This window comes from Carcharhinus amblyrhynchos, chromosome 6 (assembly GCF_965287045.1).
Source record: "Carcharhinus amblyrhynchos chromosome 6, sCarAmb.v2.hapA, whole genome shotgun sequence".
Lineage (NCBI taxonomy): Eukaryota > Metazoa > Chordata > Chondrichthyes > Carcharhiniformes > Carcharhinidae > Carcharhinus > Carcharhinus amblyrhynchos.
Genome location: NC_137329.1, coordinates 84,541,898 through 84,563,256, shown reverse-complemented (window position 1 = coordinate 84,563,256; position 21,359 = coordinate 84,541,898). Strand labels below are relative to the sequence as shown.

The 21,359-nt window shown below is 38.1% G+C and overlaps 1 protein-coding gene across 1 annotated transcript; it reads right to left on the bottom strand.

The window, feature by feature from the left end:
• Positions 1–80: 80 nt before the first annotated feature.
• On the bottom strand, positions 81–21,145 carry samm50l (sorting and assembly machinery component 50 homolog, like). The gene is made up of 15 exons (XM_080190831.1): positions 20,939–21,145; positions 18,750–18,860; positions 17,654–17,755; positions 15,499–15,586; positions 14,861–14,967; positions 14,650–14,780; positions 11,018–11,105; positions 10,130–10,258; positions 8,666–8,737; positions 6,354–6,440; positions 5,585–5,655; positions 3,761–3,828; positions 1,796–1,942; positions 1,084–1,225; positions 81–221 (listed from the first exon to the last, which is right to left on the bottom strand). The coding sequence occupies exons 1-15, from the start codon at positions 20,957–20,959 to the stop codon at positions 176–178; spliced, it is 1,410 nt and encodes a 469-aa protein (XP_080046957.1). The 5' UTR covers positions 20,960–21,145; the 3' UTR covers positions 81–175.
• Between the last annotated feature and the right edge of the window lie 214 nt (positions 21,146–21,359).

The following is a 21,359-nucleotide window of genomic DNA, read 5'->3' as shown; positions in this document are numbered from 1 at the left end:
TACATCGGCAGAGTATATTTATTTTGAGTTCTAATTCTTCTTGAGACTTTTTCTGGTTAATAAAACACATCAAACTCATATCAAATTACAAACAACTTTATTATAATTTTGATAAAGTACTGGTTTTGGCTTTCAATAATGAAACACAGGTTGGTTGCTCCTTTCCAAGAAGGCATTATAGAAACCTTATTCCTGCTCCAAACTGCACACCATCACATATCCTGTACAGGATAAATAAAAATCATTACAATGGAATTTTTTCCAGTAATATTCAACTTTAAATGCATAAAATTTGCTTTCTCTGACTGAAGCTGATAAAATCCGGTTGTGTATTTCCAGTATTTCTAACTCTAATTTCAGACGTCCAGGACTCGTCTTATCTTTGTTTCTATATCTGGCACCCTACGTTACTAGAATTAATACAGCAAACTGAAAGGGAGCTCATACCTCATACAAACTATAATTATACATATTACAGTTGCATTCAGTGGAAACTTCTTCTAAGGAGAAATTAATAACACCAACCATACTATTTTATACAAGGTCGACTGCACTGCAATGTAATATTATCAAAGCAGTAGCTTAAATTTACACAATGAAGAGGAACATTATCAGAAGATATTATGTTTTAAAGCAATTTAAATCTGTTTTCCCGCTTTCACAGATTCCTACAGAATACCCATGGTAAAATAATTTCAATATGATGATGCAGATGATTTAAAGATCCTATCTACTAGTCTTCAAATATATTATCAAACACTAATGCATTGGTATTTAGACGGATATGCATGTTGATTTCTGTACAAGCATCATCCAGAGGAGAGTTATAATTATCCCAGAAACTTTTAACCAGGTATCTAGTAAATATATTTATACCAAAGTATTTAGTTCAATGTATTCATATCTTAAATGTTCAGTTATCAGTAAATTAACATGTTCATACTCTTTTTCAAGTATTAAAAAACAATTGATGAAATTTTACTCAGCTCAATCCACACACGAAGTATATTTAAATAATCCATTATTAATTACAAGTACATTTTGAAAAACTTTGATCATAAGACTAAGTCAGGAGGTACTTACCTATCCCCACTCTGTACACCCATTGGAATACAATAGTTGAGTTCCAATCTGGCTATGTTTCCCAGCCTTAGAACAATCCCTGTCCCGTAGGACCATCGAATGCATTCTGCCAGCTTCTGCAGGTGTGCATTAGGACCATCACCTGAAAAATTGACCCAAAGTGTTCATGGACACATGAAACAAAGAACAGTATTTTCAATTAAACTGCTTTTCTAAAATAACATTTTACAACAAGTGATTTTTTTAAAAAAAACTTGGTACTTTAAAAGTAACTTAGATGTAGGCTCACCCTAAAGGAAATATTATACCCTTGAAAGTCACCAAAATCACAGCTAGAATTTTGCAGGGAGTGAAGAAACAATTATCCGATGATCGTGACCAGCATGCTCCGAAACAAAATACTGCATTCAGACCTAAGCCCCAGAAGCAGATGTTCAAAATACAAATCAGAACTATGACTAACGCCTAATTTTTACCAGAAGGGACAAGGGCCTACATTTCAGATTAATGAAATTTGTAACTGTTATTTATACTATCATACTTGAGACATTCATTCTACTAGTAAACAAAGACAAAACATTTGATTTATGTTTCACACAGAAGAAACAGGATGAACCATCAGCAGGATAATTCTGCTAATTTATGTCAGAGAAATATCTGAAAAAAAACTGAAAAGCAGCAGCCACACATGGACCAAATTTATCTGCCATACCATAATTGAGGTTACAAAGGTTGCCAGCATTCAAAAAGAAGTGGGTCCTGAAAAGGTCTCCAAATCCCCCTTGGCCTGGACGGAAAGGCAGAGGTGTGTAGAAGTGCAGCCCTGCAGCCCAGTATGCTTCACCACCAAGGTAGTCCCCTTACACAGTGAAAAAAAGAGAATCAAATGTCATTACATCACCTATACTATATACATTTAAATGCAAAACTAATGGAGCTTCTGAGTTTAAAAGCTATCAAGTATTTACATAGAATGGGAATATATATCCCTTTCTAAAGGCATAAACAATCACCTAGAATTATTACTATTTTTGTTCATGTGACAGTACAAAACGTTTTATTCTCTCTAATTCCCTTGGTCTCACAAACACTCTTATTTGTGATCTAAAAAACATGCAGGTAACGGCAGCCCAGATATAATCATTCAGCGGCATTTTCAATATGCTGCATAATTTTATCAGTTGCAAGTGCATTGTTAATATTTTGCATGGATTTAAGATCACTAGCAATTTTTGTATTCTCTAAATGGACTCAAACTACATGTTTTTACTTAAAATTCCATTAAGACAGATCACCACCTGCCCTCTTGTTTTCTCCAGGATTACTTTTTATTTTAAAAAAAGTAGAGATAATCCATGAAACTATTTACAATTGATTATTTTTCTTCATTTATTTTGTATTATTTCAGAAAATAATTTTTCTTCTCCACTTTGCAGGTGGTAGATTAAAGATGAATCAGTGACTATAGCACTAACAACATATTTGTAGACCATCAGGTGAGATAGAATGGCTTTATGGAATCTTGCATTTTAAATATTCAAATTTTGTTTTACGTTAATAATTTCATAATTGAACATTTAAAGGTAGTTTTTCAAAATATCTTTGATAAGATGTCGCATGACAAAAGATTAGGGCATACAATTCAGAGGACAAATAACTTTATTTCAAAATATATTTTCTGAGAGAAAGCAGAGTCATTCAGATTGGAGCATGGTAAAAGAAATATTCCACAATGCAGGAACCATTGCTATTCAAAATTTACACTGTTTGGCCTTTGAAATATGGATTGAATCTTCCATGGGGTGGTAATTACAGTCCGGTTGCCACTCCGCTCCTTTTTACTTTAGATTGAACGGCACACTTATCTGGATTTCCAAACCGGGCCTCCTCATAAATGTGTAGTGGACTTGGTTCTGGAGTCCTTCCAATGCAGAGCAGCATCACCGGGGAAATTGCAGCCACACATTCTTTTTTTACAGCAGTAGCTGCCATAAACCAGAATGTTTATAGGTCTTTTGTTTCAATGCTGAGAAGCCATGGAGAAGGCAATTGAATGAGGTGAGTAGGTAGGTTGAGTTGGGGTGGAGTTCATGGTCAGTTCGGTAGGGAGTTGAATGGTCAGATGGAAGTGTCGTCAGAGTGAGGTTGGTATGTCAGAATGGGGTGAGCACTGAACGGTGCCCGATATGCAGGGAGTGAAAGTGAGGTGGGGGTGTGAACATTGCTGTGGGTTTTGAAACTGATTTATTCAAGAGTTTCATTGGTTTCATAGCTACAAAAACTTCCAAGTAGATCCGTGTAAAAACCAGGGTACATATAGGGCAAACAACCTGAGTCCAGACGGTTCTGCCAATCACAGAGCAAACAGGGTAAATTGAGCAACCAAAAATTTAAGTTTCTCACACAAGTACCAATGGAGCCTATCCATATCTTCTGGGATATCTGTCTGGACACCTGAGGATCTGGACCATTAATTATCAAAATCTGCAGATGATACCAAACTGGGGCTTATAGTCAGCATTAAGGAAGAGTCTTGCCTTCAAACTACAAGGAGGTGGGGAATTAAAACAATAAAAAAAAACTCTTTGGAATGGACAACACTAACAGGTGTTATGTTCACCTTTAAATAAATGCAGGCATAAATGCAAACATATATACAGACAAACACACATTATACCTTCACTCTGTGGTCCAATACTATACATGCTGAATCCACGGACAGTTGTTGGCCCCCCAAGATAAAATCTGAAAATGAACCAATTTCAAAGAGTCAATGTTCAGCTATTTCATCATGTTCCAATCATCTCTTAGTGAAGGAAGCATTTGGCAATGGGCTACATCTGTTCAAAATATTTTAATATAAAAACAGATTTAGATTTAATTTTTCCTTCCCTCATTCAGTAGTACTGACAGGAGAGCAACCATTTCAAGTTATTTGCTAATGCATTTTAGTGACTATCTGGAGATTCACGACAGCAAAGTTTATTTATTAGTGTCACAAGTGGGCTTACATACAATGAAGTTACTGTGAAAATCCCCAAGTCGCCACACTCCGGCATCTGTTCGGGTACACTGGGGCAGAATTTAGCATGGCCAATGCACCTAACCAGCATGTCTTTTGGACTGTGGGAGGAAACCTGAGCAGACAACGGGATAATGTGCAGACTCTGCACAGACAGTGACCCAAGCTGGGAATCGAACCCGGATTTTCCAGTCAATCCTCAATAAACACTCCTCCTATGTTCCTAAAAACAGCATGCTAAATGGAAATCCATTTCATTCCATTAGAAAACAAGGGTGGGTTACATTTCTGTTGTGCAATTTTTACATTAAAAATTTGCTGCTTTCAACTTAACCGACTCAAATATCCACTTTTTACTCCTAACTTACTAACTCTTTCTGCTCATTTCCTGCTTCCCACATTCCATTTGCAGCTTTCCTCCCTGATCTTACCATTTGTTGCTTCCCACCATCCATGATGCTCCCCTCAACTCACAGGTCTTCTCAATCCCTTGCTCACTTACAGCCCCTCTCACATCAAGAATTCAAGAGAGTGAAGCAATGTTTTTATTAAAAGACAATAACCAATGCCGAAATGAGAATGGAGCAAGCGCTATTCAGTGAATATCATTAATTTACAAACTGCACAGAAAAAGAAACACACTTTGAAAATGGGTGATACTTTTCTTTAAGAAGCTGACTAATCTTCACCCAGTATCTCAGAGGAAAGCCTACTGAGACTGGAAATTTCATGGATAATTGTGGAAAACTTGCACTTCGATGATACAATACAACAGCAAAGCAAAGTCTCATTGCTTAACAGTTAACCTGTGATTAAATGATCAATCTGATATTCTATTAAAAATGCAACTTCTGCCCATTGTTTTTGTAATTAGCTAATGAACCAAAATATAAAGTTTTGATCTGTAAGTGACCATCACACCTTGTGAAGAATGAGAACTTTACTAATCACGTATATTAGTACCCCAAAAGAAAAGACAAGCAGAAAGAAAATATGTGAATATTCAACTCTTAAATGAATTCAGCATACCAGAGGAGCCCTTAAAATCCCAAACATCTTCAATAATGCTCAGGCAATGAAAGCTTGAATAATCTGTATTTGAGATCCAATTTGTTCCACAAATACAAATGCCAGGAATAAAGGAAATAGTTTGTGCTAATTCTCCCTTCAGAACACAAATCAATCCTCCCCCACAGTGTTCTTATTTAGTACATTTAGCCAGTTTAGGCATTACAGATGTACAGGGAAATTCTATTTTTATGACAATCAAGATGAAGACTGGATACTGAGGAATGGAATGAGTTTTGGCACCAAGCACCCAAGTATTCCCAAATATCTGGAGTATCTAGCATTAAATGAAGTTTACGACTCCCTTCTATAGCGTTCAATAAAAATAATTTAGTTTCACTGTCTGTATTATACAGAACCTGAAAAATCAATGCACAACTGCATTCATTTACCCCTGAAACAAACACTTACCTGTCAGCAATAGAGGATGGCTTATCTCCGATTGGTACTAGAAGGCCACCCCACAGGGAAGCTGAGAGAACCTATCGGGGGAAAAAAACTTAGTAGATCTTTACATAACCACAAAGAATTATCCACACTCTAATCAATGAATGCATCAGCAAAACAGCTGTAAAAATCATATTCAGCCCAGTTCTTTTATTCCATCAGAAAATAGATAACAGCTTTTGTTTTCACATGACAGGCAAACTAGGAAAACATTTTAAATGACCAATTATAGTTGCTTTTGAATTACATTAAGATTCAGGAGCTATTCTCATGTGCCTTTGGCAAATTTATTTTAGGTTTGGGGTTCAAATGAAAATACTGCTTTTATTGATCAATAGTTACTGAAGTTATTTTATGAATTTTGCACAATTTTAACCAACTGCACCTACACTTGTACTGCTGATCACCATACGTCACATCCATAAACACAGCAATAAGAACTCCGGAATGACAAGAAGTCAGCATCTAAACGGCAGTTTTGAAATGAATCTCCTTAGGGATTAATGTATTTTAAATGAATAATATTTTTAAGTATCATTCAATCTGCACACACTATTATATTTGCCTTTTAGCAGTGCAAACGTAGACAGCACAAACCGCATTCATTCAAGGCTGCATTATACAGGATATATTCACTCCAGCATGAAATCTTGACCTAGATTGAACATGTCCCAGGAAATGGGTCATGTTTTAACCAGATCTAGCTGATAAAGATTAATTAATGAGCTCTTACACTATCCCACAAGAGGCTGCTGTTGAACTGCAGCTCAACGTCCTCCTTCAAAAAGCTCACGTCACCTCCAGTGTAACCTGCCAGTTCCTGTCCAAAGGAAGAAATGGTATGCAATAACACAAGGCTGCTTCTTAAGAATAAGCACAATAATTATTCTGGCTTGCAGTATATCTACAGGGCAGAGGCACCATTAATATCTTCAAATATAGTAAATGTTCTTTGGTAAATGTTACATTCAAAGCACCAGAGATGAGAGATTGTTTTTCAATAACATGTTTCGAATGAAATAGATGTGATAAATTTGCTTAGTTTTCTTGTGTTAATAGAAAATGCAATGTTATAACTATTGAGAGATTAAGAATTTCTGCCCATAACATTTTAAAAATTTGTTCAGGGAATGTGAGCATCACTGGCATTTAACAGTCAGCCATCTTGTTGTGTAGATCTGGAGTCACATATAGGCCAGACTAGGTAAGGAGGGCGAATTTCCTTCCCTAAAGAATCCTAGTGAACCAAATGGGTTTGTTACAACAAACAACAATGGTCATCACTAGATTTTCGATTCCAGATTGAATTCAAATTTCACCAATTGCCATGATGGGTTTTGAAACCAGGTTCCCAGAGCATTACCCTGGGTCTCTGTATTACCAGTCCAGTGGCAATACCACTGCACCACCTCCTCTTCTCAAACATGCAGCATTTTTCAAAGCATTAGGATCTTCAGCAGCTACACCAAGTAGGAGTCAAGGGCCACAGTCTGAGATGAGAGGGGGAATTAAAATAAGTATATATGGGGTATGGTAGCATAGTAGTTACATTACTGGATTTGTAATCCAGGGCCTGGACCAATAGGAGTACAAATTCCATCGTGGCAACAAGGGAATTTAAATTCAATTAATTAAATAAAATTTGGAATAAAAAGCCAGTATTAATAACAGGGATCATGAACTACTAGAAAATCTCAAAATCAAGCAGATTCAGTTGGTTATAGAACATAGAACATTACAGCACAAACAGGCCCTTCGGCCCACAAGTTGCGCCAATCACATCCATACCTACCAAGCCATAGAACTATCTGTAACTCCCAATCCCATATACTCATCCAGGAGTCTTTTAAAAGACCCCAGCGAGTTCACCTCTACCACCACCAACGGCAACCAATTCCACTCACTCACCACGCTCTGAGTTAAAAACTTACCCCTAACATCTCCTCTGTACTTGCTTCCCAACACCTTAAACCTGTGTCCTCTCGTAGCGACCATTTCAGCCCTGGGAAATAGCCTCCGAGAATCCACCCTATCTATTCCTCAATATTTTATAAACCTCCATCAGGTCGCCTCTCAACCTTCGTCTCTCCAGGGAGGAGACCTAGCTCCCTCAACCTAAGGCATGCCTCCCAATCCAGGCAACATCCTTGTAAATCTCCTCTGCACCCTCTCAATAGCTTCCACATCCTTCCTGTAGCGAGACGACCAGAACTGTGCACAGTACTCCAAGTGGGGTCTGACAAGGGTCCTATAAAGTTGCAGCATTACCTCCCGACTCCTAAACTCAATCCCTCAATTAATGAAGGCCAGTACACCAAATGCCTTCTTGACCACATCCTCCACCTGCGAGGCTGATTTAAGAGTCCTATGGACCCAGAACCCAAGATCCTTCTGCTCCTCAACACTGCTAAAACTCCTACCCTTGATAATATACTTCTTCATCCCATTGGTCCTGCCAGAATGGACCTCTACACATTTATCCACGTTGAAGTTCATCTGCCACTTCTCTGCCCAGTCTTGCATCCTATCTATGTCACGCTGCAACTTCTGACATCCCTCCAGACTATCCACAACACCACCAACCTTCGTATCTTTACCTGTTCTGCCCTGTACATGACCCCACGTCCAGAGCAATATATTTGACTCTTCACTGCCTTTAGAAATGTCCTAGTGAGCCACTCCATCTGCTCAAGATGGTCAATATCACCTCCTGAAGGACAATCACGGATAAGCAATAAATGATGACCTTACCAATGAGGCTCACATCCTGAGAAGTTATTAATAAAAAGCACCCATCACAACTAAGGCGTTTTAGTCAAGTAAATCCTTTTGAAATGTAATTGCTGTTGTAATGCAGGAAACTATTGCAATTCAGGAGGTTGAACTTTTAAAATTGGCATAATTTCTGTAGGTTCCACAATAAAAACTGAAACAATTTTCTGAAAATGATCTGCTTTAAATTGATGAAAATTGGAATGTGTCTTTTTTCCTTTATACACATTCATTCTTTAATTCACTTGCATTGCCAGCACACCCCTGCGTTACCTGGTTTATTCTAAGCAAAGCGCCACGTTTGGGGAGAATTGCTGAATTCCGCGTGTCAACAGTCATGGTGTGCTGTGAAGAAAATTAATAATGCAAATGAGTCTTCCACAAGTAATATAACTACATGAATGCACAACTAATACAATAATGTATTTCCACCAGGTTGCTACAAAAAAGAGCTCAGTGAACCATAGTACTTAGAAATAAAATTAATGAGAACTGAGCCTCTTTGAATTGACCATTTAGTTCATTACTTTTTGTGAGATGGTATTTGGACAGAATGCTATTTTATTTTATACACAAGTCACTGCACTTCATTCAGTGTGAAGTGCTTTGAGGTGTTTTGGTAACATAAGGCACTATAGAGTTTTTAATCACAAATAGTAAAAGGCAGTTGATTTCAGCACTGTTACTGCTTTAGCTAAAAATTCACATCATCACCTAATGACCCAATTCAAAAAAGACTGCACTATAAATGAACCATTTCAGGTGGATTTTATTGAAAGTTCTTCAGATCCACAAGCAGCAGTCTACTTCAAGTTCCCTGTAGAAATTAATCTTAGAGTTTTTGACAAATTATTCAACTGAGATTCAGATTACTCCTTTTGTGCCGAAGGATGAAAACCTGAATCGGAGTCTAAAATAGTAATTAACTACACCAACCGGATTTTATGCATGTTTTTTAAAAAATTCTTGGAGATTTTTCTGATAGAGATCATAACTTTGTATGTCTTTCATTACCATATTACTCATTATTAACCAGGAAATGGAGGTTGGAATCATGTCACCTTTCAAAGCAAAGGGATGGAAGCATAAGATTATGTTTATTATGATTATTGCGTAGAGTCCACAAATAAATGTCTGCAAAAACTTAGTATCATAATTACAAGTGACAGAAAATGCTGGAAAATTTCAGCAGGTCTGACAGCATCAGTGGGGACAGAATAGAGCCAACATTGAGTCTAGATGACCCTTCTGACCAAGAGTCATCCTGACTCGAAACACTGGCTCTATTCTCTCCCCACAGATGCCGTCAAACCTACTGAGATTTTCCAGTATTTTCTGTTTTTGCTTCAGATTCCTTCAACCACAGGATTTCACTTTTATCTTATTACAACAAGTGAACCTGACTCAGATTAGGACTTCCATAATCAGATTTGCAGTAAAGGAGATAGCTAGACGTAATATATGCTAATAGAAAAAGCCTCAATTGGTTTACTTATTGTGAATAAGTGCACTACTGTATTGTGAAAAGCCATCATGGCCAGGTATTGATTACTAGCATGAATGCAAAATAGTTTGTAATATAATGGTGCAGAAACGTTAACATTAGAGAAAACGGGAACTCACTTGGCAGCCAGTCTAAGATGCAAAAGCTGAATGGGGCAGATTAAATTCTGCAACAACCTCTAACTAGAGTGACCAAAAATTAACAAGCAACATCTGTAGTAATTGAAGGTTTACCGAAATTGAAGATTTGAGAGAGTGACCACTTTCCTCCCGAACAGAAAAAGATGCTGTGCGAGACAGAGAGCCTAGCTCCCTCCAAACTCCCTCCCATTTCAGAGTGTGATTGGTTTTCCATATTGGAAACTACAAGGAGAAGACAGTTAGTTCCTTACATCAGTGTGTCAAGAGTCCCATATTATAGTACTAAAGAAGAAAAAAATACTTTATTGTTCTGGTTCTCAAAAGGCTCTCAGCTCAACTAGCCTTTATAACGTTCTGAACAACACACGTTAAGATTGCAGTTAGTTATGATTTAAGAAACATAGATTACACCTTGTGTACAAGAAAATGGAGAATGAGTCACATAGAATCATCTCATTCTTACAGTGCAGGAGGCCATTCAGCCCATCAAATCTGCACCAACCACAATCCCACTCAGGCCCTATCTCCATAATCCCATGTATTTACTCTACTGGTCAATATATCTCAGTCTCTTGGGATAGTATACAGAAAGTAGACCAAATACTTTATTTCACAATAGTTCAGAAAAAGAATTCTGATGTGGTATCTCAATAGTACTAGTTTCTCCTTAGTCTGTGAACATAGCACACAAGATCCTTCTTGAAAATAACCTCCACTTTAAAATACAGGACTGAGTTTATGATCAAATATGCAAGAATCTACATCAGGATCTTCATGATATTTATAAACTGCACCATGGTAGGTCTAATCTCAAAACTACAATTGATTCAATCTCTCCATCAGTTTATTTAATAAAAATCTATTTACCAGCAGCAACAATACATAATGCTTACTTAAAATAAACAATATCTATACACTTCCAAAGTTAAACATGAGAAAGATGAATCAGAACAATTAAATAACAAAGTACTTCACACATACATTATATTCAGTTGAAATCCCTCTATCAGTCTCGCGAAGCGAACTCCAGGGAAACTGTCCAGTTACCTTATACAAATTAATGGCAAAACTAAAGAAAAAGATACACATATTACAAATGTTCAAATGTTTCATTCATATCACACACTATTTACTTTGTTTGAATGCAATTAAGTTTCATTGATATCTTTAAGTATCCTTTTATTGGGCTGCAAAGTGGTTAGCATGGTTGCCTCACAGCGCCAAGGACTCGGGTTCAATTCTGCCCCGGGTGATTGATGTGGAGTTTGCATGTTCTCCACGGGTTTGTATGGGTCCTCCAAAGGGGTACAGTTTGTGTGGATTGGCCATGCTTCATTGCCCTTTAGTGTCCAGAGATGTGTAGGTTGAGTGGATTTGGTCTGGCGAGTGTGCAGGGTTGCTGGGATGGAGTAGGAGGATGGGATGCTCTTTCGGAGAATCAGTGCATTCTCACTGGGCCAAGTGGCCTCTTTCTGCATTGTAAAGGATTTTATTTTTAAAATTTCCAGCCACAAAATAGCTAATTTTTCAAACTGAATTATATAGTTTCACCCCACAAAGTAGGGAACAATGTTTTATTCATTATAAGTATTTAAGAACATTAAACAGCAACCCCTCCCATTTCTTAGCACCCAATCCCACCTTGCACAAAGCACTATCATTATGAATCTAGTTAGTGACAAATCTAAATTGATGAATGCTTATGTGTTTATAATTGTGGTGTCTTTGAAACAAAATAAGTGACAACACAATCCTTCTTGGATTGAAGCAATTGGACAATAGATAACTAATGATCATGGAATATGTTCAAATAATAACTACTTTCCAATCCAAGGGATACTGTGTTCATTTACACAGAATGATCAGTGCATTACATTTTTTCTTACATTAAAACAAAGGGCTGAAATCCAGCCAGCTGAACACAAATGGCAACTGTCTTATATTTAGGGAATAAGTGAATTATGAGTTAACACGATTTACCTTTCTTCGCCATAATTAAAATGACAGTATTTCTCAATCTCTTTCTACAGTTATTTCATAGATGATACTAAAGAAGTTGTCAGCATTTATCATTAAACATCTATCTCATGATGGTGCTAAGCAACGCTAAAGAAAAAGACACAGAAACACAAAATACTGCGGATGCTGGAATCTGAAACAAAAACAGAAAATGCTGGAAAATCTCAGAAGATCTGACAGCACCTGTGGGGAGAGAATAGAGACAACATTTTGAGTCTGGATGATCCATCTTCAGAGTTCTGACAACAGGTCATCCAGACTTGAAATGTTGGCTCTATTATCTCTCCACAGATGCTGGAAGACCTGCTGAGATGAAAAAGACATACATTGGCTGAGTCAGAAATTCCCAAACAGATACAGCTAGTCTCTGAATTATCTAAATAGTTTATATTTACCTGACATTGCCCGTTTCAAAATGTGAGTTTTAATTTAGCAGTTAAACATTACTATCAAGGCTGTCCAAAAGCAATGGAAGACCCATAAATCTTTCAAATGTTTTTGAGCATAAACATGGAAAAAGGAAACAGTATTTTTTTCTTCATATTTGCAATGCCCAGGGTCACAGTGTGTGCAAGTGAAAGACAAAAACTCCCAAAGAGTACACACTGTTTCATAGCCAATTTATTGAAAAAGATACAAACAAGAACAATGAAAATATAGACTTATGCAATGCCTTGATATTTTTATCCTTCAGAGGACAAACTTTTAACAATCCTGTTAAGGTGCCAGTCAAAACGCCAAGGTACATTATGAAGCCAGACTAGACCCCATCATTTTTTCCATTTGGGCATAAACGTGAAGGAACGATGCTTCACTTCAGGAGTAATTCCACTAACAAATTAGGGATTTTTAAAAAAAAATCAAACAAGCGATATTAAGTTTATTTATTAGTGTCACATGTAGGTTTGCATTAACACTGCAATGAGGAGACAACAGACACAGAAAAAAAGAGAACGCCTCATCTTTTTAATAGCTCCAGTCACCAACTCACTTTTTGAAATGAAGGTGAAACTATTTTTCTGCTGGAAGTTCAGCTCCTCCCATTAACCTAATATCATATGACTCCATCAACCCGACCCGAAATCCTAGGAGAACTTGAGTAAAAAAATTGCATTTCGCCTTCAACAAACTAGCACATTCCTAGCTAAAGTGAGTTATCCTGCTTTCTCAGCATCTGCTGCCTTACCACCAGACAAACCAAATGCTTGCAGAAAAACAGAACCTTAAAGCAGTTCCCCCTCAGACATAAAATATATCAATAGCACAGAATCATCACAATCCAAATGATACACATACACAACTGAACTTATTACTGCAGGTATTTAAAACAAAACACAGCCAAGGTCTTTATTCAGCATTTTCCATTGGAACAATAGTTGCACTCACGTTTGATGAGAACAGGATGAAGCATGATTATAATATTGTGCCAATTCCACACTGCCCTAATCAAGACATCAACATTCCCAACCAAGGCTTACACTAGATTGGTACTCATTGAACTGGACCATAGTCAGGAGCTAAGGCTTGTAGAAAAGGAAGGGTGAAAATTGATGAGCAACAAGGAAAACGAACAAGAAAATAATGGTCCAAAAATTCCTTTAACAAGTCAACAAATTATGACTGCCTTTAATCAGATGCAAGTGCCCATGCATAATATCGATACCATTTAGCGCTGCAAATTGCTAGAAGTGCAAAATGGAAACAGTGGTAGCACTATCCACAGCGCCTCGAGGGTCTGAGTGAAAACAACAGGCATCTGCTAATATTCTTAGCCAATCCAACTAAGGATGGTGAAATTAACCTAGGAGCTGAACGAGGAAATAATTTAGAATGGTAAATATCAAATCAGGTGAAGGAGAATAGAAGGGGAAAGAAGAATTGGATTAAAAAGAGAAACGGACACAGTCTTAAGAAGAATTTGAATCTCCAACAAAAGAATCTGAAGCATGAAACGCCACAGACGTAATAATTAATTTTCTTGCCAGATATTGCCTGGCAGTAACGCTTATCACAACACTAACACGAGTGTTTATACTTGACTGAATGTCCTGTGACAAATTTATTTCATATCTACAGTACAAGTACAGGAAAGAGCCAGACCATTAGATGCTATTTTTGAACAGCAGAGCTGCACATCTCCAGTAGCAATTTCTCAATTTCCATCTTTAATTGTGTATCTGCTCTCACCCAAATTTGTCATTATTTAGCTGCTAATGCTACAAGTGCCTTTGCCTCACCATACTTTTCACAGCAACTTTGGATTAATGTTTGCATTACGGGATTTACATTATATCGTACCCCTATCCTTCCTAGAGAGTAGTTATACTGGAGGTTGCATTTTCTGCATAATATCTATGAGGGCCCTGGACTATTCTGGAAAAGTACAAAAGAAAATGGACATCTTCACTAGAAAACTAGTAATTTATTGCACCAATGTTGAGTAAAAAAAATGCACAAATTAAAGTGGCCAAAAACATTATTTTTCAAAACAAAACCTTTCTGAAGATAGTTGACATTACTTTATTTTGGATGCAGCAAGACCATCATCTCTGCCTTTTTTTTCACATGGAGAAAAGGGATGAACAACTACTTACTTCTTGTCAAAATTTCCAGGCTGTGGTTTGAAGTATGACAGGCCATAGGACGTCTCCTTTGTTCCATAGGAGAACTGGAAAGTTATCTTCTCTGCTCGACCAAATAGATTGGGCAGCTTTAGACCCAAAACCTGTTAACAAAAATTAAAAATTGGGAACTGCAATTGCAGTTGCACATCATACTCACTGGACTTACAAAAGGTTATCTTACCATACTTCCTTCATTATTCCCAACCATAGTGTTGTAGCTCCCAGTTAATCGTCTCATTTCCTTTACTTCAAAAATTACATCCAGTCCCTCTGCCAGTGCCTCCTCACCTTGAACGTCAAGAAAATGCATTAAGAAAATAACAACTTGAAGCTGCTGCAGCACCACAGGTTAGTGCATGAAACCTTGGGAGTGGTAACACAAGTCCAAGCAAGGCATTTTTAAAAACTGAGCTTTTGAGCTCTAACACCATTTTAAGAGTTCACAACATACATTGCATTTAACTTCAAGAGAAGGAACACATTTCTCAAATCTTCTGCCACAACTTATAACAGATCAATGGAAATAATTATCTGCCCTCCTGATAAGCTGGGGGTTCAGTATCATAAGAATGGAATAAATGACAGACAGTGTTGAGATGCAACCAAACAGATTATTAAACTAACAAAAATGCTTTTGTGAGAAAGTAGCAAAAGGCTGAATTGGAGGGGCAGGGTAAACAAACAAAATAATTAAGGATGTAGCCACTCTCAGACCTGCACTTTTGAGGAATCATGTTTGGCTGAACTCAGCTATAGTGATATGTATGCTGAATCATCACTAAACAATTGATGGTTACATTAAAAACATTTGAGAATTACCATGGGCTGTATCGATCAGAACGTCCACATTTCTGAAAATTCCTAGGCGAAGCAGCCGTTCACGGGCTTCATGAGACTTTTTCATAACCTTTTTTCAGAAAAGATTGACAAAATGTTAATTTTTTTTGTTCTATCTCCCCTACTGACATAAATGACTAGTTTACAAAGTTGTGAGATTCAACTCTGCAGTGCCACCTGCAAGACTTAGTAAGGCTAAGTTTCCTTCTATTTGGCTGTCATGTCATGGATTAATTTTGGAAGGGTGGGGGGGGGAAATCAACTGAATTCAAAAGATTAAAGTAGCTTTTGAGAATGGCACACGTTGTCCGGTCAAGAAAAGTGAAGATTCAAGAAAGGTCATCTTGCTAGGTGAAAAATCAAGAGTCAGAATAATAATTTAAGATGAATCAATAATCCTATAACCAATAAGATGGGGGAAAGGTAGCTAAAGGAGCAAAGAAACAGCTACAGAGATCTATCTGACCCATCAGTTCAAATTCAAGTTGTTGGTACAGAGCCTGGGTTGATTCTGTTCCAACTGACCTTGAAAATCTTTTGCTGACCTAATAGGAGTGATGACACTGTACTTTTGTACTTGTGCATGAAATGCCATAATGACTCTACAACACTGATTCGGAATATACACTGTGACAAAGGCTAAAAAATTCCATTCAGTTCTCGAAACAATTTACTTAATGGCAAGAATGCCAAACATCAAACTGCTCTTTGCGATTCATATAACGCTTTTTTCAGCATTCCTCTACTTGACACATATCTTGTGACTGTACAATATACTAATAACATGTCCATAAGTCATTACAAGTGCACTACTCCAGGTATATCATTATATATACACTATTCAAACCTGATTATAGTTCCATGCAAGTCTGTTAAGATGTCAGCCTTGGCTGTTTTGGTGTTTTTCTGCCTAAAAATGCGTCAAAGGCAAAAAAACTGTTGCAGCTTGCATCACTTACATAATTGTCTAATACAGACAAAAGAGTCCAAAAGGCAACTAAGAAGCAAGAGTTTCAGCTTCTAATAGCTAGCACTGATATTGAAGGGGTACTTGTCTCTATCATTTTGCACTTTAATCTAACCAGTCAAGATCATTAAATCACTATGTAAGGAAATCAAGAAGAGGCCAATTCTGCAGTACCAGTCAGTATAAAACATGAAGAGCTACTACTTGATCATAGAATCATAGAATTCTGCGGGATTTGGTTGGGTAAGCAGCCGATTGCACTGTCATTGGAAGAAGCTGTTATTAATGGCAATGATTTTGTAAGCGAACTGGTCACTATTAAATTGGCAATAGCACAATTGATCTTCATCTTTATTAATAATCTGGATGACAAGACAGCACTGAGGAAAATGTCACAAGGTACAAAACAATTTGGGAACATACTAGAATTATAGTATCCCTACGGTTCAGTGGAGGCGATTTGGCTCATGTCCACACTGACTCTCTGACAGAGCATCCCAGCCAGGCCATCTTCTCTGTCCTATTCCTACAACCCCACATATTTATCCATGGCTAATCCATCTGACCGTGGCACACTAAGGGGCAATTTATGATGGCCAATCCACCTAATCTGCGCACCTCTGGGAGAAAACCTGTACACCTTCAGATAAACCCATGCAGATACAGGGAGAACATGGAAACTCCACATGGATAGTCACCCAAGGCCAGAATTGAACCCAGCACCCCAGAGCTGTGAGACAGCAGTGCTAACCACTGTGCCACAATGCTGCCTATATCTTGAATGAAGATTAGAAGCAGGTCTTTGGAATTTAATGGGTAAATGTCTATTCCATGTCATTTAATGAAGCAAAATGCATTTTTATGCATGTGCTACAGAACATCAAATGTTATGTCTATCCATGCAGGATTGAGAACTTAAAGCTGTTGAACAGGGGAAACGCCGAGATTTTACAGTGTATGAATCTCCCAAGAGTCGCAACCAGTGCCTCGAGACTATTAATTATTTCTCAGGCATTTTTCTCAAACATTATGCTCAGGGTTCTTATTTTCAGTTGAAATACAAGCCATGTTCCCTCAAAATTTGACTAACTGTTTAGAGCTGAACTCTGAAAAGTCCAGAGCCTAAAACTTAATGCAAATTTGTCTTGTAATTTTTATATGCACACTTACTTCAATAAGATTTTTAGCTTTGAATACATCAGCAATTTCATATATTAAGAGATCATCTTTTGTTCTGCTGATTCCATCAATGTGCACGTGCTGAACAATCACCTAAAATGAGAAAGACAATATAGCATGACCACTAATCCAACTTGGAAATTCTTCCAAATTAATAAAAAAAAACAAACACAAAAGAGGTATTTCCCTTTCCTTCACCTTGAGTTTAAATCTTTAGAACAGAAACCCAAATATGACCTATTTTACGGAGCTTGGGGAGAACAATAAGGGCCAGGAATTATTAAGCAAGGTGTCCCATCTTGATCAATTTCAGGAACTTAATGCGTTGAAAGAGTCAAACTGGATATAATGACATTTCATTAATTAGTGGTTTATTGTACATTTAATACAGTATTTAAAGATGTGCCGATAACAACCACCAGTCTGGAATCAAATTAAATTACAGTGCTAACAAATAGCCCAAAGGAGCAGTTTGGATCCTTCAGTATGGTAGATGAAAGCCAATTGGCTGTATCTACCAATAGTGGCGGTGATTTTGTGTGCGTGCGCGCGAAGGTGCAGATGAATACATACTTCCCCACTTCGGTGTACAATGAATATTACAATACACAGTTTTATGTATGACGAAGATGGCAAGACAGGAAGATTTAACAAGCAAGACTTAACAGAAATGTCATTTACCAAAGATGAATCCAACTTCATGTATGTGCTGCAAGAACACGAAGCAGGGTTCAGAACTTAAAGCTGTTGAGCAGGAGAAAAGCCTAGGTTTTATAGTACCCAAATCTCAGATTTACAACTCGTGCTGAAAGCAAACAGACAGTGAGGATGTATAGCCAACTTCACAGGGTTGCAATGAGCCCCGCATTTTCACAATGATTTGCGGACCAAACTCACAGCTTATACACTACTTCTATGACTTGCAACAAATCATGATTCATGGGATTTGCTGATCGCCTTATCACTTAGTCTGCAGTTCATTGCACAGCTGACATCATCACCAGGTGATGGAAATCACAGACAAAAATCTCATGTTCTAATCATCACAACGTTCAACACAAAAAAAATCAAATAAATAGTTTCTCACCCTTTTATTTTCTAGAACCTCCTGTTTGGTTTCAGGTTCCACTTCAACAGTTTCTGTTTCATCCAGTGAAGGGGATAGATCCGGTCCACTCACAGGAAGCGGCTCCAAGCTCTGAAAGATTTTGGTATGTTTTTCTTTTAATTTGTAGAATTCTATTTGCAAAGGTGCATATTTACTGGGTACAGTAACACACAAAAAATGAACTCAAATAGATCCAGCTCATTCTTAGAATTTTAAATAACTGTACAGTTTGGTTCTTCCCTCTTGGCCTGTCTAGGAGGCATTTGGATTCAATGAGTAAAATAAATTCTGATGGATCCAATGCTCCAAACCGGTCTCCTATTCTAAAAAGGTCTGGAAAGATAGCAGCTCTCAGTTCTAGAAAATATCAGCCAAGAAGGGTGACAATGGATCAATCAACAGTTGATTTCCAAAATTTAAGAGAAGAAAAAGAAGTCTAAAAGTTATGATTGATTGTGCAAATATAGTGAAGTTTTCCAAGAGTTCACCGTTCTTTTGTTATTTGGCTGGTTGGAGAAGGTGCAGGTCTGAGATCATACGCTGAAAAGGTATGCATAAACAGGCAAGCAAAATAAATTTAAATTTAAAAATTGCAAATAAAAAACACATGTTAGATGTTTGCATCTTATTAGCTGTGTATTAATAAAAATAATAAAACATTTATTTCAGATTTCAAAGCATTCATTCTATTCAATACTACAGCAAAACCAGTCACTATTTTGGCAACAGCTACATGGTTACATCCTAGGGAGCAGGATAAACTTCAGAAAAGTCATCTTCCAGTCATTTATGTCTCCCAGAACTGAATTCATGGCATAATTTTCCAAAACACGTAGGTTTCCTATGTGCACTTTCATTTGTATGAAATGCATGATCTAGGGAGTCTAGAGGGACAAAAAAAAATCAAGGGCTAACATACATGTCTGTTAAATATATCCTTGTTTCTATATATGGTTTATTCTCTACATATGGTTCATTCTCAAGACATGTCTCATTTATGCAGAAAAGTAAGAGGGTGTCCTAGTACTCTGGCCAATAGGAACAGTAATGTAACAGGAACACAATCAAACCAAAGTCATAAGACTACACAGAGCTAATCTGCCAGCAACCTCTCAAAGTGATTAACAATGAATAATAAGCCATACGGTTGACTCCTAAATTCCCTCTGAAATGGCCAAGCAAGTCACTCAGTTCCATCAAAACGTTATGGAAAACAGCCCTATGGATTGCAGCGGTACAAATCACCGACTCACCACCACCTTCCCAATTATAAATGGGAAATAAATTGGAAAAGGGCAGAACATTGGCACAGCGGTTAGCACTGCTGTCTCACAGCACCAGGGATCAATTCCAGCCTTGGGTCACTGTCGATGTGGAATTTACACATTCTCCCCATGCCTACATGTTTTCTCCAGGTGCTCCAGCTTCTTCCCACTGTCCAAAGATGTGCAGGTTACGTTAATCGGCTATGATAAATTGACCCTGATGTCGGGGGATTAGCAGGGTAAACATGTGGGGTTAATGGAATGGGGCCTGGGTAGGATTGCAGTCAGGGCAGACTCAATGGGCTAAATAGTCTCCTTCTGTACTATCCATGTAATAATGTAGGCCCAATTGCTGCATTTAACACTCATTTAAGTGCATAATCTAACCTGCATATCTCTGGAATGTGGGAGGAAACCCACACAGATACGAGGAGAATGTGCAAATTCTATGCTAAATTGCTCCTTAGCTGGTGGATTAGCAACATAAATTCATGGGGATATGAGGAGATGATGGATGGGATTGTGGCCGGTGCAGACTCGATGGGCTGAATAGCCTTCTACACTGTGGGGATTTTATGATATAAGAAATCATTGACTTGACAATGATGCTAATATCCCAAGAACGAAGTCATGGAAGAAAAAATGTAAACATTAGTCACATCCCAACAACCTTTAAAGATGCCTCTTTATATTTGAGAACATTGGTAAATTTTTCTTTTTAAGGTGTGCATGAATGTGCAATTTCAGCAAAGATCTGTGTAGATATGTCAACTGAATGAGAAAACCCCGCGACGTTAGCATCCAGCGCTGGGAGGAACTGTCAATGCTGCGGACCCTGTGAGAATCTCCCGGCTTCCCCCTCCTCCCAGCAGCCAGGCCCCGGGCCCTCGGGTCACTCCTTACCCGCGCATGGACGGTGCCCATGGTGTCTCTCTCTGCCGCTGGGCTCCAGCCAAAGCCCAGCCTCGCTCAGGGAAGCTGGCTGCCTGTCCGGCCCACCGGCCGCGGAGCTCTGCCGCTCTACCGGAGCTGCCCCTCAGTTCACTGATTGCTCCTCACTGACGGCGGTCACAAACCCGCAAGGACGCCGCCATCGCACACCACGTGACCGTCCCCGCTGATTGGCTAAAAGCGAGGAGGCGGGTCCGTAATAGCGACCAATCAGAGTGCTGGACAGGATGTCAATCAGCGGAACCCTCCAATCAGAGGAGACCGAGGTGAGACTGGGAGGTGGGGTCAGTGGCTCCAGGCCTTTGTTTTGGGTCAATTTATGTATCTGTAAACGAACTTTTATTTGTCAATGCTTTTATTTGTCACAAGTAGG